Here is a 17,318-nt window from a genome sequence, read left to right on the forward strand (position 1 = left end):
ATTGTTTGTGGACTAAGTAGTGTGATATTACAGCAATATAACTATAAAACTAGATACTTATATAATTACAAAAGTACCAAATGTAGGATATGGAAGAATCAACCATCCAGCACATGCTCATTATAATCAGACTAGTATAGTCCTCTATACAAGACACAGTGGCACAGCAGGTACAACCTGGTGCCTTACAGCTCCTGGGCTGCTTGCTAGGCATGGGGTTTGAGTCTAGTTCAGGGTTTGTGAAGTTCTGTTCCTCCCTTAGCCTGGAAACCTTGAGAGTCAGACTTTACTCAATGGCACTTTCATCCATCCATAGTCTTCAGTAGATGTTTGAACTTTAGATGGCGCCGAGAGTGGGCAGGCTCGTGTTGGGGACCTCCGGGTTCAGGTGATCTCAAACCGCCTCCCATTTTCGACCCTCTTTCATGTTTTATCAGTGGTATTTCAGTTTGTGTAAGATTCTAATTTATCTTAGCTTTGGATTGTTTCTCATTGTCTTGGTTCCTTCCATTTACATAAAAATTTTTAATTTCTCAAGTTTTTATAGGTGTGGCTTTAAGTACAGTGGAGTGGTAATTTGCATGAGGATTGACACAGCACATAAAGATAAGTTAAACGGGGGCAGCTTGTGGCGTGGTGGTTAGAACTGCTGCCTTTGGACCCAAAGGCTGCAGGTTTGAGTCTTGCCTCCAGCTATAGTACCCTTGAGCAGGGTACTTACCCTAAATTGCTCCAGTAAAGTTACCCAGCTGTATAAATGGGTAAATAAGTCACTTTGGGGGGGAAAAAATGTCAGCAAAATGAATAAATGTAATGTAAATGCAATGAGACAAAATAACAGTACGTATAACAAAATCTGTTAATGAGAAATGCAATGTAATTATATGTTAAATGGTATAAAAAAAAAAAACTGGAACATATAGATCTGTACATAGCTGCAACAGCAATACATGAGAGAATGCATTTTAAGTGAGCCAGTTGGATGCTGAGAGGGAATCTGGATGTATCAGGAGTGTTTATTTAGCTCAGTAACTCCGTTGGCATGTGGTGTATTCAGATGAGTAATTTCTGTAGGAACTCTCTTATTTTGGCATATTTTTCCCCTTGAAAAAATAGGGTGTTGAGTGAAGCTGAGACTGTAAGTCAGATGCATCTATGAAAACAGTGCTGAATTAGTAAATAATGAAGATAGTTTAACTAATTGTTTCATCACCTATAATTTGAGGCTGTGTAGTTAACTTGCAGGGAAAGATGGCTAGAATATAATTTTTCATGTGTCTTCTAACCCCCATGGTGTATGGGTTCTTTCTTCTTGAGTGCTGCTCATTTCTTCCTCCCTCTTCTACATGTAGAGCTAATTGGCTAATTAATTAATCCTCCACACCTGTAGCAATTAACATAAATGCCACTGCATGGAGGAATTGGGAATTAAAAGTGCTGGAATACAAGGTAGATCAGTTCAGAGCAGTTCAGTTTTGTCTCTCTAATGTAGTTCAGTGTATGATGTTTGTCTTTAGTTTCTTTACATGACATGTTTATTCAGGTTTTCTTTATAGACCAATAAACCTAAAATCACATATGTATCCATGTTTAATTGAAAGTTTTGGGATATTTTTTAGCTTTTAATAAAACAGTTATTATTGTGTCCTTTCTGGCACTTCCCTGAGTTATTGTAGCCAGAGGTAGGCAGTCATAACATTAGATGAAAAAAAAAAAATTCAAGTGAGAATGAAGCGTGTGACAGTACGTTTAAAATACGAAAGCTATTTTGTTTAGTAACATGGTTGCTGTGAAATTAATTTGATTAAGTTGATGACTGATGAGCAAAAGATGAAAATGTATTAAGTGATATTCTGTTTTCTTCACTCTATATTTATTGTGCTTTTAGTGTTTAGTCACATAAAATGCTGAAAGTTTGTTTTTCATAATAACAATTGATGTCACAGAGGTTTATAAAACACCTTCAATTGAAATGTTTCCTCAGATTTTATTCCAGTAAACCTGGTCTAATGATTGAGATGCAAGTGTGATAATAGCTCAGAAAAATGAAAATTGTGTCATATTTCTGTTAATCTTTTTTCAGAGCTCTTGGTTTTTTTTACCCCCTACAAGCATCACATAGAAACAAAAGTTCGTAATGCAATTTTTCTGATCTAAGCTTACTTTCTTAGTTCTGTGTTTGTTTTTTTCATCACAAAATTATTTATGTGATTCATTTTATTCCAGAATAGTGTGGGAAAAATAATACATCATTGAAGTAACGTGCAGCAGTTTTGGAAGGTTGTTATGAGGTTATGTTTTTTTTTTTTTTTTTTTCTTTTTCTTTTTAAAAAAAAAAAAAAGAAAAAAAAATTCGTTGAAAGTGTCCAGGTAAGAAATCTTCAGCACTGATGTTGAAACCTGTAGCCACAATACAAGTTGACACTATGAACATCAGTTTAAATCCTAAAACATTAATGCAGGTGCTATACTCAGACAAAACATTTATTTCTACTATTTGGGTGAGATTAAGTTTTCATGTTTGCTGTTTAATGTGGTGTGACTAGAATCTCAGTTTGTGATGATGTTAATGGTGCATGATGTGACCACAATCAGAATTCCACCCTTTCACATCCTGTAGAGTAGCTTTGGGGTCGTATTCAAAGCGGAACACTACCACTTAACACATTTCTCTGTATATTGGGGTATGTTTCAGCTCCTTTAAGAGCATTGTGATGTGACTAGCCTAATATGCGAATAGACTTAATAGCACCAGCACTGCTGGTGGTGGTGGTGACGATATTTATAACGTATTTATTTATGTACCACTTTTGGTGAACAAGGAAGATTTACGTTTCTAAAGATAGTCGGGTAATGAATTCATACAGGTGTAATGAAGAACTCTTCACGTTGACTCAGGAGTCACTTCCTTTATTCTAAATTAACTTTCCTTGTCAGCAATTATTTTGTTAGAATTTAGTAATGTGTGTATCTAATTTCTGACACTCACTTAATAGTAGTATATTGTGACAAATTCTTCATTAAAAACATTTTTTTTTTTTTTTTTTTTTTTTTTAAATTATTTGTTCATTTTTAACTTCAATATAGACATTACTTCTTAAGGCCACCTGAAGTAATAGTTTTCCTCGTTTTTATTTGTTAGAACATTTGAGGCTTTTTTTTTTTATATATAAACTAAGGTACTGATTCATGTTATATCCTGGATAAATTTTTATGCTTGACTTTACCCTCGATCTTCTTGAATGCAGTACTTTTGAATAATTTACATTTACCTTTATTCATTTACCAGATGCTTTTCTCCAAAGCGACATACATCTCAGAAAATAAAATTGTGTATTACACGAGGAGACAGACAGATTTTCATTTACATTTACGTATTTACCAGACGCTTTTCTCCAAAGCGACTTCCAGTGAACTGTATGTAGTGTTCACAACCACATATTCAGATGAAATCTGTAATTTTGCACTCTAACAATCCAAGTATTTATTTGTGAGATATTCCCTGCATTTTTTTTTTTTTTTTTTAACCAGTTTCTTTCCCTCCAATAAAGAACAGTTCACTCTATGGAAATCAGTTTTTGCAGATACCCTTGAATGTGCTTCAGTCACAACAGACATATCAAAGTCAAAGCTATTCAGTTGTCAAGCAAAATGTCAACTGTGTAAATTTGCATTAATTCTCTATTTTTGTAGACCATAAATAGAAAAGATCCACACCTCTAGCTCTGTGGTTTCTTGGCTTGTTGACGTTAACAGTCCCATCTCTTCCGTGGACTCTCTTGTCTCCCAGCCTTAATGACAAATGACATCCAGCTTGACAGTAGTTGACCCAGGGTCCTCAGTGTTGAGTTCCTCCTTCCAAAATCTGCACCCTGTGAGAAATGTTAATATACCTGAATTCTTCATTCAGTAATGTCCATCAGAGATTCATTCTTGTACTCTAACAAATTTTGTGGGATGAGAAGCCTTGTGGGACTTCTTATTTATTACTTGAACCTACTGTACAGAGCCTGTACTGTTTTTCATGGTTTTTTGAAGGCTGTTTTTCCAGGTCTTTTTGCATCAGTGTTGTAGAGATTTTCATTTGATGGCTGTCTGCCAGTTTTTTGATGCATGGCATAGTAGCCCATATGTTGACACCAGTAGCCATTAAGGCTGCTTATACATAATGTGCACTGTATCCCATGTGGTCACCTTTCAAGGTTGAACTGAATGTTAGACACAATCCTCAGATCTGTTGTATAGGATCACATTGATGTCAGAATAAGGAACTAGGCATTTGTGGACATTTGTAATTTGGGGATGTGCTTACTGAATCTGCTCTTTCCTCCCTGGTGGTGCAGGTGGCTGAGATGCATGGAGAGCTGATCGAGTTCAATGAGAGGCTCTACCGTTCACTGATGGCCAAGGACCATCTTATCAGCCAGATGCGGCAGGAGCTGATTGAGCTTCGTGGCCCTGTGAGTGATGTTTTGCTTTGTGGGGGGTGTCATTGCTGCTCTGGAATTCCCCACTACAAGCATTTAGTGCCTGCACCTCCCCGAATTTCTGTGCCCTGTCAAAATGATACCTTCCTCTTCCCAGGGAGGCAATTGACTGCTCAGGAGGGATCTGTTTCTGTCGGCGCATTAGTGCTTCTGATTGACTTGAATCAGCTTTTTGTAGCTGAAGAGACATTGCCCTTTTCTTCACTGGCTGTTTCACGTATCAAGCAAGCTCTTTCTGGGCACTGTGAACATGATTTCCACTTTTTCCTCTTAGTTTCGTACATCTGCTGTAGATGACAAATAAGAGGTCTTAATTCTGCCTTTATATTGTTTGCTAGATCCCTCCTGTGCTGAGCAATAGCTAAGTGTTCTTGCATTTGGCTTCCTTATTCTTGTATTACTCTTCAAGTGAAAAATGATCAGTGTTTGACTCTGATTGTGATGTCACTCCTACTTTCAGGTCTTTTCATACTAGTGTTTTTTAATATTGTCTTGCTTCTATAGAGAGGCAGCTGAGACCTTTGCAACAAGAGCCCAAGAACCCATTATCTACCAGCACCCATGTTCAGTAGACCATCCTGACACACATGCACACACATGCTAGTCAGAGGATTACAGCAAAAAGGGAACACGTTACTGGTTCTATTCACAGATTTAAAGATTAAAAACAAAAGCTTATGAAAACTACTAAATGTAAGTGCTCTGCTCTTTTTAATCAAAGGCAGATTAACTTCAATGGGCCATATTGATAAAGTAGGTATTATGTGAAATGACTGCATTTCCATATTCAGTTGAATGAATTGGGTTGGTAACTCAAGCAGAACACTGAAATGTCAGTCCTTTGTTCTTTTGTCAATCATTTGACATCTGCCCACACTATGGCCTTTTTTAAAAGTGTTAGTATTACATTTTAACTGCTTACAAAGTTAAATTGGATGCTGTCCTTTGTCTGGAGGTAAATTGGCTATACCAGCCTACAACCAGTTCACTCCATTATTCTTTTGGTTACTTTTTTATATAAAAGTAATCAAAACATTAATATAGTAGTCATAGTTTATCTGTTGGTCTTCTGGGGTTGCATTCAGATGCTTGAGGAGAATGTGAAAACTGGTATACTGCACTGTTAACGGGAAGAAAGGACAAATTTTAAATGTCTTTAAGTCTTTGCTTTGGCTTGTAGGTGAGGTCAGCTGGAAGACATTAGCTGGTTATTGGTTTTGTGGAATGTAACTGCTTTGGTCCCTCAAAACAATTGCGAGGGATTTCATTGTCAACTTTTTGATCCAAGGTTCCAGGTGATCTCAGCCAGACTTCTGACGATCCAAGTTTATCGGATTTTGAAACGTAAGCTACATCTCTTCAAAGCATCTCTGATTTTTGGAGGGTCTGGAATTTCATTCCATCTTAGTCTGTGCACTGTTAATGTATGGTATGCTATGGTTCTATGGAACCTGCTCACAACTTGATTTTTGAATGTTATCAAGTAATGGTAACGAGGAAAAATGAACAGTTATTTCAAAACTGACATTGGACACACACATCCTTCAGCATTGAGAATTGCATATTTTGGTCAGTCATTACAGTTTCTCACTGTTTTCTCTTTCTTGTTTTTTAGTAGCTTATTTCATTAGCGAATAACTAAAAACTTCAGCGTTTATGTGATTCAGTGTCAGTGCTTGCTTCGTTTTGGTATCCTTAATGTTTTATTGTTATAAATCATATTACAGAAGTCTTTCTTAACAATAAAATATTGCTAATTGTATTTTGTTTCATTTCCTCTGCTCTTAGTTGTGTTGTGCAATCCATGTTGTACTGTTTCTTTTCCTGCAGTACTCACCGTGCCCTCATCAATGTGTGGATCCCCTCTGTTTTTCTCCGAGGAAATGCCACTAATGCGTACCATGTTTACCAAGTAAGGGATTTTTCCTTGCATAATTGGCTAACGGGTGCGTCTTGGTATGTTGTTGACTGCTCTGTAAGATGCTACTGCATGCTATTCTTTTTGGGATAGGATAAAAATTCTTTAAATATAGACCTACATATATCATTAAGAAACATTATAGTACAGTGTTCCTTATAATTCCTGAGGCTATGTCCAAATAAATTATTTGTACAACATTTTTGCTGCATCTTAAATGGGTGAAATGGTCCAATGTTATCCAAATCATAAGAATAAAAGAAACGGCATCAGCGAGAGCAGCAAGAGTAAGACAGTAACACTATATTGGCCTAATGGGATCAGGCAGCCCCAAGGCTATTTATATTCAGTGTCATGTTAAAAAAAAAAAAAAAAAAAATCTGATAATTGTAAATGGGATGCCTTATGTGTGCTCAGTATTTTGTCGTGTGTGCTCATTTCATGAACTTTGTGCATAAGCACACGTTTAGAGGGAGCATTGGTACAGTATATCTATGGTATTAAGCACCTTGACAGATGACTTATAGGAATATTGATGATTAAGAATGTTGTGTGTACCATACCAGACCATCCAGGAGCTTGTAAATAAAGACCCAAGGACATTCAATTCTTGTTGTTAACATTAGATCTGTTTTGTTAAACAAGAAGTTTCTTACCATTTCTGTGAGAACTGACACTGATTGATAGGTAATTTCTAGTCAAAGAGCTTTCCACTGCTTATAAGATTTTGGAAATACATCTTCAAAAAACTTTAATGAATTCTTTCAATGATAATGACTATGCTCCACATTAAGAAATAGGTGTTGAAAAGGTTCTTCTCCCCACAAAGCACATGCACTGATGGATTTTAAATGCCATTTCAGTAATCTCAAGTATCCATATTATTAGTGGTCTACCACTAATTTGTCATTTACATTACTATAAGATGGATTTAGATTTAGTCTTCGCCACTCATTTTCATGTCGATCAGCAAAACACTGAGGTGTCATAGTGGGAGCCAATGTGCTTAACTTTGACCTCTTTTTTCATGAAAACTGCCCTGAGTTGTATGACATAATTACATTAAAGGATATATTATTCCAAAGGCCAGGTGAATATATGGGCTGTGGCACATTTTCAGCAGTATTGACCTTTAATGGTTAGCAGTGCTGACATTGCTTTCTGTACTGTGGTATTATTGTACTCAAGCTGTGCTACTGTTAGATTAAGACTAAGATTAAAGGTTGTGCAGTGATTCTCCCTTGGCTTTGCTTTGCTGACACGATTTATAGTAGCAGACAGGTTGTGCCACACTCAGTGCCCAAGAGGGTAGCTGACAAGTTCTTGAGCAGAATGGCACAACAAGCACGATCAAGTCCCATCCTGGGTTAAACTTCCCCCTTCCTTCCTCTGCCATTGAGGTCACATTACCCACACTTGATCCACAGCGAGTCCGTGGTGTATGTCTATGAACTGCATGCGACATGAAGCCCAGGACATCTAGTGAAATAATGTGATCTGTAAAAATACATGAGTATATTAGAAGAGATTTTGAAGAAAGGGAAAGACTCCTACTGTGTAGCTGTGCCTCATTTTCTTTTTTCTTCTGAACCAATCTCAAAATGAGAAAATAAATTGGAAAGAATGGTTGTATTAAAATCAGTGACATCAAAAACATTGTTTTGGTGCAATCAGTGTTGATGCCATCAGTTTTTTTATGTGCTTCTGTCACGTTGTAGTCATGGGACTATTGTTATGCAGAATTCATCAAAATAATTTGCCATTTTATTTCATCACTGAAATGAAAACAGCGTGATAACTATTTTGTTATCTCTGAACCCTGAGTATTGTTTTCCACAGGGGTATATCCTTTTTATATCCTTTTTTATCATTAAGATGTAATCTGTGTATGTGGGTGTTTTGTGCTGCTCTGCTTCAGCTGACAGCCTGAGATCTGTGGATGTAGATTTTATCAACCTACTGCAGTAGATACCTAGTAAAACTCATAGCGTGACCCGTATGATTTTATTAGTACTATCATTTTAGGCTTACCCAGGTGCGCTTTCCGATGATAAAGCATCAAAACAGAAGGAAGCTGACCCCATGGCCTGTTGCCTGTACTACCTAATTTCTTCTGTCTGAAAAACTCTTACCTGCTTTCATAGACTTTGAGGTTACAGTAATGTAGGGGATCCATCAGATTTTCACTAATGTGATTCCTTTTGACCTTACCTTCATCCTCAAGTTAAGATGTGCTTTTCTGAATCAAGGTTGTCACAGAATAACAAGTAGGGAATGAGGAAAAAATGTTTAGTCAATTAATCAGTAGGATTAATTTAATAGTACTATTACTGGGCAGCATGGTCAATGGATCAGCAGCTCAATACTTATGAGACCTGATCACTCTGTGCACCCCAGCAAGACTGCTGCACTCATGCAAGGTTCAAAATAGTCAGTTCTTGGTTTTGGCTCCGATGTGGTGTGATGAGAATAACGGGTCTCAAAACACGCTTCTTTCGGACCCACTTCTCTCCTGATCTTCTAACAGCTTCATAAGTTGCCATCATGATCACCTTTGTATTTGTATTTACTGTCAGACTGAATTTTATAGGCAGGTTCTCCGTAATGTGTGCTAGCAAAAGCGGTGCTATCAGACAGACTTTGTTTCGACAATCATGTCTGTATCTATACACTTTGCTCTGGGTTGTATTTTACTTTGGAGAAAAGTGTCTCCTAAATAAATAATGTAAATGTTGTGTTACATTATTGTTCTATTTTATCTTATTTTCAGTGCCAAATCATTCTTTTTCACATTTATTACATAGGCAAAATAACATGTTTTTGCCTTAGAAAAGAAAGAGGAACTTAATTAAACTGATCCCAGGAGGTGATTAAATGACATTGTGGTTTTCTCCATCCCTAGCTGTTGCAGATGTCTTGCGCAAGGGACCATTGCCAATCCACGTACTAGATCACAGCCCTGATGAAAAACTCTTATATGAGCCTGGGTGTCTTATTATTTTCTCAAGATGAGTGATTCCCTTTCATCTGCAAAACTAGCAGGGTCAGCAGTGCAACAGTGACTCCTTATTTATTCTATGCAGCTTATGTGGTTTATTACTTGTTTTTTTATTATTGTGGATATTATGGATGTTCGTTATTGCTTGCAGTGCAGAGGAACAAACTGAAACCTTAATGTGTATGATTTCATAATAAACTTCTCTGTTGGGTATGCATTCTGTTAAGTTTTGTAGCTTTTTGGGCTTTGCAATCATCTCCTTGGGACCAAGCGTCTTCGGTGGGGTGTTTTTAAAAAAAAAAAAAAAAAAAAAAACCACTAAGGAATATTAGTACATCCTGTAATGCTGTCATCATTCCTTAAATGTACGCATCACCCAGTCACCAAACATAGTATCAGAACAGCATGATACTGTTTTTATATTTCTTAAATTCCTGCATTATTTGACAGTGCCCTCAACCTCTGTCAGAAGGCAATTCTTGGTGAGAAAAGTATATTTGTATTTGTTAATTGGTTACAGTTTTGGAAGGCGGGATGTTGTTCTCAGTAGTAGAGACAGCTGGTAACACAGTGATTAAAGCTGTTGCCTTTGGACTTAAAGGTCACAGGTTCAAATCCACCTCTAGCTGTAGAACCCTTGAGCAAGGTACATACCCTATATGGCACCGGTTAAAAAAAAAAAAAAAAAAAATTCACCTTTATAAATGCGTAAATAGCTAAGAAGCTTACCATTGTAAGTCACTTTGGGGAAAAAACCCAAGCCCCAGACCCGTCACACAGCAGGCATCAGCCAAACCCACCACACGCCCCCACTAGAGAAACTGTATCTGTCAATAGATGGGACTATAGGGTAACCTCTTTGTTTGTTTCCAAAACTCTTTGCACCTGTGATTTTAAAATCTCTTTTGCATGTAAATATAATTTTGTATCCAGCTTGGTTTTTAGCTGTGTAGCCTGTCCTGTTTAAAATGAATTCTCAGACTTTGTTCTGAGAAAGTTGTTCTGATGAGGGTAAAACTCACTTTTCATATCTGGTGAGGAACATTGAGCAGCTCTGAAAGTAAGTTATGATGACAGTTTCTGAAAGTGATGTTCAAGAACAAATCATACTTTTCACAGTGACTGGCATCGCAAGCTACAACAATGGCGTTTTGAAGACCACTTTCAGTGAATTTTTTCTATAGCATAGTTTTTTTCTATATGTGTGTGTGTATATATATATATATATATATATATATATATATATATATATATATATATATATATTACACACACACACACACACACACACACATATCATCTTTCCAAGGTTCATTGTAAAGTGTTTAACGTAAAAGTGGTGTCAGACAGGCATTGCATACAGTACAATCTCAAAACAATGTCTATTAACAGGTTGTGACTTAAAGGGAGGGGGGCATGGTGGCGCAGCGGATTCTGCTGGTGCCTGCTGTGTGGTTGGTCTGGGGTTCGAACCCTGCTTGGGATTCCTTGCGATGGACTGATATCCCGTCGTGGGTGTCTCCCCTCCCCCTTTGACCTTGCGCCCTGTGTTACCGGGTAAGGCTCTGACTCACTGCAACCCTGCTCAGGGCAAGCAGTTGTTGACAATGGATTTAAACAGATTAGCCCAGTATAATGAGTGTAAGAAGACAGATGGCAACTGAACAGCTAAGTTGCATCCATCTCCAAGGAGTTTCCCTGTACTTGAGAACACCCCTGAACACCTGTTGAGCTTGGCTGATGGCTGCATATCTTATTTCTGAGAAATGTTACCTACAGGAAATATTTGTGTTAAAGTTAGCTGGCTCCTAAAAATATATATATATATATTTTTTTCTCCCCCCCCCCCATTGCAATAAGCAGAAGCACAGTGTAATGCGTTGTATGCTACTTTTCTATAAATTTGCAGGAAAACGGCGTTGTCAAGACATTGTTCATACCACTGAAGGCTTATGCTCACTACCTCCTGAGTGCTGTCACGCTTCGCTGGTCCTTGAAATATCTGACAAATTCAAGTGTAATTCCTTGCACTAGACAAAACTTTAGAAATAGCTTTACTTAGGGCTTGTGACAATTGTTTGAAGACATAACAGACTCTTACAAATGAGAGCAGCATGTAATTTCTGAGCACAAAAAGCAGCCTTTTGGCAATGGGCATTATTTTACTGCTCCAGGTCATAAAAATTATTGTACAGCAACGCAAATTTCCATAGATTATTGCTAAATTTAAAAGAAAAGTCCTGTAACGAAGACTCATGGGGATGAATGCTTTAAGCAATGCCTGCTGCTACCCACCCAAAGGCGTCATCAGCAATATGGCAGCACCCAAGGGGGTTTAAAGAGTGTTTTTTTCCTTTTGTGTTTTCACTATATTACAACTGTTGCAGCAAGTTTAACAGTTTAATTTTCTCTAACATGTCACTGTTAATTTCTGAAATAGTTTCACATCCCCTTTAAGTGCTTTACAATCCGTCTCAGTCATAAGAACCTATATGAAGCCATGCTGTTTTTCTCGGCAAACAGACCACCCACAAACTTGTAATCTGTTCCTTTATCTGCTCGTCTTGTTGACGTCAATGTTGTCCTATCACTTGCAGAATATTTTTAGTGCCACTGCAGCCAGCAGATGACGCACCGGGTTAGAGTGTTTTTCTTTGCGACCACAATTAAGCATCTTAAATTGCTGTAACTGCAGCCCTTCTTTGTGCCGAACGGCTCACGGCCCCAGTGAAAGAGCCCGCTGCGCCTGCCGCTGCCTTTCGTTCGTGGACTGTAGTTCTTGGCTGAATGGGATTTGTTCTCTGTCGAACAAAATAATTTTCAGTGTTCTCCTTGAAAAAGCAATCATCAGCGGTTTCTGTGTATCTGAAGTCTTGTTCAAGTGAATAAAGTATATCCAAATAAGCAAATTTGTCAGGTGAAGTCTTTAAATCTCTGTTAATGGATGATTGATCCAAAATTTTTGTCTGAATCTGATTGGCTATTAGCAGCAGACTATAAACATCACCTGCCGTACACTGTATTTGTTTACATGCCTATTCCTTGCTTATGCATATTAATGTGCTTCACAGTGAAATGAGCAGTATTAAATTAGGTCTGAGGGACGTTTGTTTTTGGCATGAAGGAAACGTATAATCCCTCTCAGATATCATGAAAAATTTAAATGTGTGCATCGTTTTAAGCAGATGTAGATCTGGTTCTAACTTTTGTTTCTGGGTGTGAGAAGTTAAGCCAGAATATTTGCCTTGTGTAGCTCAGTACTTCCATATTGTGTTGATGATGATTAAAAAAATATTGGCATCCACATTGAGATATTTGCTTACATCTTTGGAAGTTTTGCAAGATTTGCAAATGCTTAGGTAAGAATTTTCATAAATTATAAATGGGAGGAAAAATGCTTTGAGAAGCTGCACCGGTTTAGGTATAGTGTACTCTATTTTGAATAATTAGTCTAATAATCAATGTAGTTTCTGCCATTAGACCAATTTTTTATTCTACTGGGCCCTGTTGTGTGAGATGAGTGTATTCTGTTGATTTACTGCTTTCACTGCATTTTCTTTTCTCTTTTCCGTATGCGTGTGGAGACCAATTCTGTCTCACCTGTTGCTCCAAGTGTATATATTTGTGTACAGGATTTCAGTCTGCTGTACACACTTTATATATGTTCCTGAAATCAAGATTCAAGTTGTTCAATAGTATCATTAAAAACTTTTGCCAGGATTTTGCATGTTTAACTTTAAGGTTATGTGAAGACATGTTGCTTAGAAAGCCTTTTTTTCCCCCCACAAACACAGGGAGTACATATTTTAAAACAAAGAATAAACAAAATTTAATAAAAAAAAAAAAAAATTCACTGTGCTTAGTTTCTGTGACACTTTTTGTGCAGGTGGCCTAATCACCTTTGGAGGGGGAATTCTGCAACTTACAGCGCATGTTCCCATCTGTGCGTGCAAGTGCGCATCGTTGACAATGCCAGCTTGAAATGCCAGCTCTGTGCGACCCCATCATGCCCTGCCGAGCCCTGGATGAGAGATGAAGTGTGTGGGAGAGGGAGGGAGGGAGGGGAAGGAGAGGGAGGAAAGAGATGAGCAGTCAGGGGCTTGCTCCTGTCACGCCCCTGGGAACCACCGTCTGCTGCTCTCCGGCTCTTTCATGTTACTGTGTTATACCCTGGCGCAGGCTTGCTAACAGGCCAGTGGTACGAAGCTTTTTGTTTGTTGTCAGCAGATTGTAGCTCCCTAGATGCTCTCTGTTGCCTTGAGGCACCACTCGCGCGCTAAACTCCTCCGAAAAAGCAGGCTGCGGAAACAGGGATGAATGAGAAATGTGCAGGAACACAGATTTAGGGCTGGAACAACACAGGAAGATTGGAGCCAGTGATACTTTGTCTGAATTTATTCATTAATAGTATGCTACGCAGTGATGTAGTATGTAATTGTTGAGGCTGAGCCATGCCAAGCTTGATTTCTCAGACTTTAGAACCAAACTGACAGGTTAGTATGTTTTGATGCGGATGGAGGAGGGGGTACTTGTGAAGTCTGCTCAGGTCTGAGAGGATAAACAGTTGCTTAGTGAGTTATGAATAAACAGGGCGTCTAACTAATGGATGTCTCTAAAGTATTGTGAGTATGCTTCGAATGCACAAGCTGTGTGCGCAGCCAGGATTGGCTTGAACTGCATAGAGAGCTCCTCTTCTGTGGGATGTTTCCCGTTCCTCAGACAGAGGCTGAGTGGATCCAGCTTATTTTGAGCCCTCATTCCCTAGTTTGTAAAATATGTAATGACAGCTGAAAATGTCTGTCTTGGATTCCTGGGTATGACAGTGACAGCACCCATCAGTGTGGGTGTATAGCCAGTTTGAGTTTTTCATTAGTTTTATGTTGAAGAACCACCTCTCCTTCTAACGGCCATATGAATCATCTTTGCCCTCCTCATGGCCGCTGCGTGGCCTGAGGCAGCTTCACAATTTGTGCCTGTTGAGTTTAGACAGGAAGTAATTTTGTGCAACAATAGTTTGAAGGTCTGATATGTAGACAGAGATAACTGTGAAAAATAAGAGCTGAAATTTTTCTATAAACTAAAACTTCCATTCTTTTGCTGCATTTACTTTCGCTGTAGCTAAGTTTCTATGATAGGAATAATTGTCTTATTTTGTTAGATGTCAACAATACTCAGTAGCTGTGATCATGCCATTCAGTTGGACTGTATTGTAAAGCGTACGGTATTCTTTACCAAGTACTATTTAGATTTCACTGATATACATATGTACAGGCGTCAGACTTTGGTGTAATTTGTTTATAAGCAGAAATTATTCAGGAAGGACTATCTATTGCTGTCAATCTATTCATCTGTTGTTTTCGAAGCACTTCACAGAGATCCTCCTGGGACTTGAACCTGCAGCCTTCTGGTTTCTGCAGCCTTTTCGATACCATCGTTTTGAACGCTTACGTCCATCGCCTTAGCAACGGTCTAATTGGGATGACACATGCGCGTTTCACTTCCTCTAATGAACACTTTGCTTCAGCTAAGACCATAATCACTTTCCTCTCCTGCTCCAGTGCTTAGTGCTTAAACGGGCACAAAGTTACACAATTCATTAGGCCCTCTCCTCATAACCTCCATGTGTTGGATTTTTTTCCCTCCTGCCATTCCTTTACTAAATGTCGGCCGTAACCTTGCTTGATTCCTCCTGAATTAAATTGCCCTGTCATGCTTCGCAGAGTTGATTGAAATTAGAGTGAACAAACCCTGCAATTTGTTAGTATAACAACCTTTCTGTAGGTAATCTGATTAATGTGTCAGGGCAGCTGAAATGTACCAGAAAATGGGATGTGGTATTATGCTCAAAATGTAACCTTTAATGATCAGTTGTAGGGTCATTTGATACAGATGTGCTCAAGTGATCAACACATCTCTATCAGTTTACCTTGATAGTTATTCCTTAGAAATTAATAATTATAACTTATTTTTTCCATCTTGTTTTCAAAGAATCTACTTCATCCCAGTACAGTTCATCGTGTAGGTATTCTCAGTTCTGTCCTAATTATTATTATTATTTTAATTTTACTTTGTGTGTAGAAGTTATTGCTGACCATGTGGATATGTTTACCAGATAAATTAAATCCACTTCTCCACCCTAACCAGGATGCATCAGAGTGCCAAACACACAATAGACGTGATGTGGAGAGCAGTTCGGCAAGTATTGTAACTAATATGTAATATGTAAAAGCAGGAAAATAAGTGTAAAAATAGACATTTTAGTCAGTATTGTGTTGGTGTTCCCAGCATGCTATACTAAGCACATTTTGCGGTGCTTATTCTGTAAATCAACGATGGTAGCTTCTAGCAAAATAATTGACTGCACCGAAGAAGCTTCAGCAGAATTATTGAGGTTTTTAGCACTTTTTTTTTTTTAGAATATTTTGAGCCTTTATTACAAATAAAATATTCTGCAGTGACAACTGAATTGAAATATTTGTTGTAACTCTGTCCATTGTCCTTTACACTGCCTTCACACTGCCTTCACACTCCCTGTTCCTCAACTCTGTGCTCCTGTGTTGAGGCATTTCCCTTAGAGCCATGAGAAAGATGCTGTTATTCAGTTCTCTTCATAGCACTTTCCTGCTACTCATGGCCTCCCTATTAGCACATTGGTATGTTGACAAGTGGCAGGGATTGGGGTTTAAATCCCCACTGTGGCACGGCAGTCATCGAGGATGCTCGGGAAACACAAATTGGGCCGCCTTTTTTTTTTTGTGGGATGGATGAAATGGCTGGGGCTTCATCTCCCTCGTTGCTCTCAGCAGAACCAATAGTGATCCAGGTGCCTCTCCCCTAAGTGTGTTACATCGCCCGAAAAATCCTGTCGAGTGAAAAGAAGTGGGTGGCTCATAGTGTGCACAGGGGAGGATGTGTGTCTGTTCACCCCTCCCCAGCTGGTATGGTGTCGTGCTTCGAGGGGGACACGTAATTGTGCAATGGCTCATGAATAAATGCAAGAAAACAAATCTCAATTTTACTGAAATATTTTTTCTAATGTCTTCAATTTGGTGTTCTTGTGCTGGAGTGGGTAAAAAGCAGATAGATGTTATGAAAAATTTGACTAATTCCATAGGGTTTTTTTTTTTTATTTTTTTAAATTAAAAAAAACCTCATTAACTTGTTTCTTCTGGTCGTGTGAAGAGTGTTTGGCATCACCAGTAATCCTCCAAATACTGGCCAGTTAAAGGCATCAGCCTGCCTTTCCTGCTGTAAAACCTTTTCCCACAAAAGCCTCTTTTTGCTTTTTGTATGTGGTGGTGTAAAGGTTTCCTGCCTCCTCCTTAACGTCTTAAGCACTATCTCTGTCATGTTGGCTGAGGGTCACAGATAGATTAGAGTCTGGGAAAGGTTTTATAGTTTAATCAAAGCCTCTGTAATAACGCCCCACTGTCGGTGCCCTGCCAGTCCTCTGCTTCCTCTGCTTCCTCCTCGCCCGGATACCTGCGCTCCTGCTTAGCTGAGGACAATGTTTCTCAAACTGACCTATGAAATGCAGTCGTTTACAGCTGTTTAATAACAGGAGTTGTTTTGGAAGTAGAGCTTTGTCATCCTTGTAACATTATAAGATGATTTTATTTAGGCATTCTGCTGAAGCTTAATTAAAGGCATTGATAGTGTACACATTGTGGTAACGTTGTCGAAAGGTGCTGTCACATAGCACTATTGGTAGAGGAAGTTTCGGAATTGGAGATCTATTGAAGATTTTTTTTTTTATTGGGCCAAGATGAAGAGAGTAGGTAACAGTTCTGCAAAGGAAACCTTTGCTTGATTAGCCAATCCTATGAAATGAGATTTCACCATGATGGATGTTTTTGAAGTGTAAATGTAAACAAGAACCCACGTGCCCATGCATGCATATTATTCCGTGATAAAC

General features: G+C 38.4%; 1 protein-coding gene across 1 annotated transcript in view; it reads left to right on the forward strand.

Moving 5' to 3' along the window:
• snx29 (sorting nexin 29) overlaps positions 1 to 17,318 on the forward strand; it is a 109,999-nt gene that overhangs the window by 54,350 nt on the left and 38,331 nt on the right. The window contains exons 16-18 of the mRNA XM_018738845.2: positions 4,344 to 4,460; positions 5,776 to 5,831; positions 6,318 to 6,399. Of these exons, the coding sequence (XP_018594361.1) occupies positions 4,344 to 4,460; positions 5,776 to 5,831; positions 6,318 to 6,399 (255 nt within the window). The remainder of the gene's footprint in view (positions 1 to 4,343; positions 4,461 to 5,775; positions 5,832 to 6,317; positions 6,400 to 17,318) is intronic.

Source organism: Scleropages formosus, chromosome 20, assembly GCF_900964775.1.
Source record: "Scleropages formosus chromosome 20, fSclFor1.1, whole genome shotgun sequence".
NCBI lineage: Eukaryota > Metazoa > Chordata > Actinopteri > Osteoglossiformes > Osteoglossidae > Scleropages > Scleropages formosus.